The following is a 2081-nucleotide window of genomic DNA, read 5'->3' as shown; positions in this document are numbered from 1 at the left end:
TTGCCATTTACTTCTCCAGGGCATCTTCTGCACCCAGGGATCAAACCTGTGTATCCTGCATTGGCAGGTGGATTCTTTACCACTGAGCCACCTGGGAAGCCCAAAAACTGAGGTAATTTGGACAAAGTATGGTCTTTAGTTAATATATCAATATTGGTTCATTAATTGTGACAAACATATTATGATAATATGTTAATCACAGTGGAGTATATAGGATTTCTCTAATCACAATAATTACATAAATCTAAAACTGTTCTGAGATTGAAGGTTTATTTAAAAAAATGAAACCAAAAAACCTCTATGGGGACTTTCGGTGGTCCAGGGGTTAAGACTTCACCTTCTAATGCAGGGGGTATAGGTTTGATCCCTGGTTGGGGAGCTAAGATCTCACATGCCTATCAGCCAAAAAAACTGAAACATAAAACAGAAGAAATATTCCAACAAATTCAATAAAGATTTTAAAAATGGTCCACATCAAAAAACCTCTATGTTGGAGGGTGTGTTGGTGTTAGGGTGTGTTTCCTAAAATGAGGCAGGAGTACTTTTGTAGGAAGTGAAACCTCAACAGAAGATAGCAAAATCCCTAACAGACAAGTGTTTGAGACAGAGAATGAAAATCTGTCAGTGTGTGCTGAGAAAATCTACTGCCCTTTCCTGAGCACCTAATAGGTACCAGGCCCAGTGTTAGGCACTTTCTGTATCACCCAAGCTGCCAGTCAAATCACTTGTACAACCTGACTTAGATACCAAGGCCAGCAAGTGGTGGGGCCAGGCCTACATTCCAAGTCTCTGTGACCACAGCTGTCTGTCTGTGCTGGGGTTTGGAGGAGGATCCATGCGGGTACCAAGATACATAGACTGAGCCATGGTTCACGGTTCCCAAGTTTGACTCCATATCTCAAAATGCCAACTCTCAACAGGCACAAAAGATAGGTGAACCAGCTCAGACAGGCAAACTGAGACCACAAAATGAGCCCTGAGGGATCACCTTGGATAACTTCCTAATTTCAGAAGTGAGACCTTAGAGGCGACTCAGAGAGGTTAACAGGACACTTTTGTGGGCAAGGGGCAAAATTGAGGCCCCAGCATGAGATTTCTGGTCTTCTGGTCTATCTCCAGTATCCATTCTAGGCACAGGGACATGCTTACCCCCGGTTTGAATGATGGCAGGCCCAGTCCCACGCCAATGGTGGCCTTGTTAGGATTCACTACTGAGTTGTAGTGGATATTCCTATGGTAGCTGACACGAATGGGTTCATCCTCATTTTGATGGATCCCATGGAATGTATTAATGGGTTCTGCAGAGAAAGAGGAGACAGGATTCACAGTGGGCTGGGTGGAACAGGCTCAGACCACAAGTGATCAACTGCTCACCTACCCACCACAGAAGTACCTGTGCTGTACTGGTACACCTCCACGGGCCGGTTGTACATCTCTGCCATGGCCTGCATCTCAATGTGGTTGCCATGGCAGTTGTTTTTCCGCTTCCGGTTGATGTAGGTGGTAAAGTCCTCTGTGACATAGTTGGAGAAGTAGTCAGCATTCTTCATCTGCAGAAAAGATCAGAGGATCAATGTCTATGTGGAGAAGAGATCCTCCATTCTGCCCTCGCCCCAAGGTCTCTGCAAGGTCTCACCAGATAGTCCATGCAGTGCTTTCGAACAACCTCATGCATGTCCTGGTCTCCATATACCTGGTCAGCTGTGGGGACAGAAGGAGAGGCTGGAGTCAGAGCTGCCACCAAAGAAGAGTTCTGAATCAGAACATCCTTGCGGGTGAAGGGCTGGGGGCCAGGGAAACTCCCTTACCTACCCCTACCCTAAGGAACGGAGAGTTCTTGGCTTTGTACGCTGGAATATGGTCATGAAAAAAGAGGCAGGCAAGGACCGTCTTTAAGAACAAGAGTACAGGTGAGAGGGACAGAGCCACAGGCATCTTGTGTAGATAAGCGGCCTTAAGCACCATCGATTCCACATACACCACTCTTCGCTCTTCACATGAGGACACTGAGGCTCGGGAAGTTTGTGATTTGACCAAGGTCACCCAGAAGTCAGTCCATGACAGATTCAACTACAGAATTC

The 2081-nt window shown here is 46.3% G+C and overlaps 1 protein-coding gene across 1 annotated transcript in view; it reads right to left on the bottom strand.

The window, feature by feature from the left end:
• OTUD5 (OTU deubiquitinase 5) overlaps positions 1-1803 on the bottom strand; it is a gene marked incomplete at its 5' end in the record, with an annotated part of 9059 nt that extends 7256 nt beyond the window's left edge. The window contains 3 exon segments of the mRNA XM_010858945.1: positions 1150-1298; positions 1394-1550; positions 1637-1803. Coding sequence (XP_010857247.1) covers positions 1150-1298; positions 1394-1550; positions 1637-1803 — 473 coding nt within the window.
• Between the last annotated feature and the right edge of the window lie 278 nt (positions 1804-2081).

This window comes from Bison bison, unplaced genomic scaffold (assembly GCF_000754665.1).
Source record: "Bison bison bison isolate TAMUID 2011002044 unplaced genomic scaffold, Bison_UMD1.0 scf7180017461887, whole genome shotgun sequence".
In the NCBI taxonomy this organism is placed as follows: domain Eukaryota; kingdom Metazoa; phylum Chordata; class Mammalia; order Artiodactyla; family Bovidae; genus Bison; species Bison bison.
This window is presented reverse-complemented; position numbering and strand designations above follow the sequence as displayed.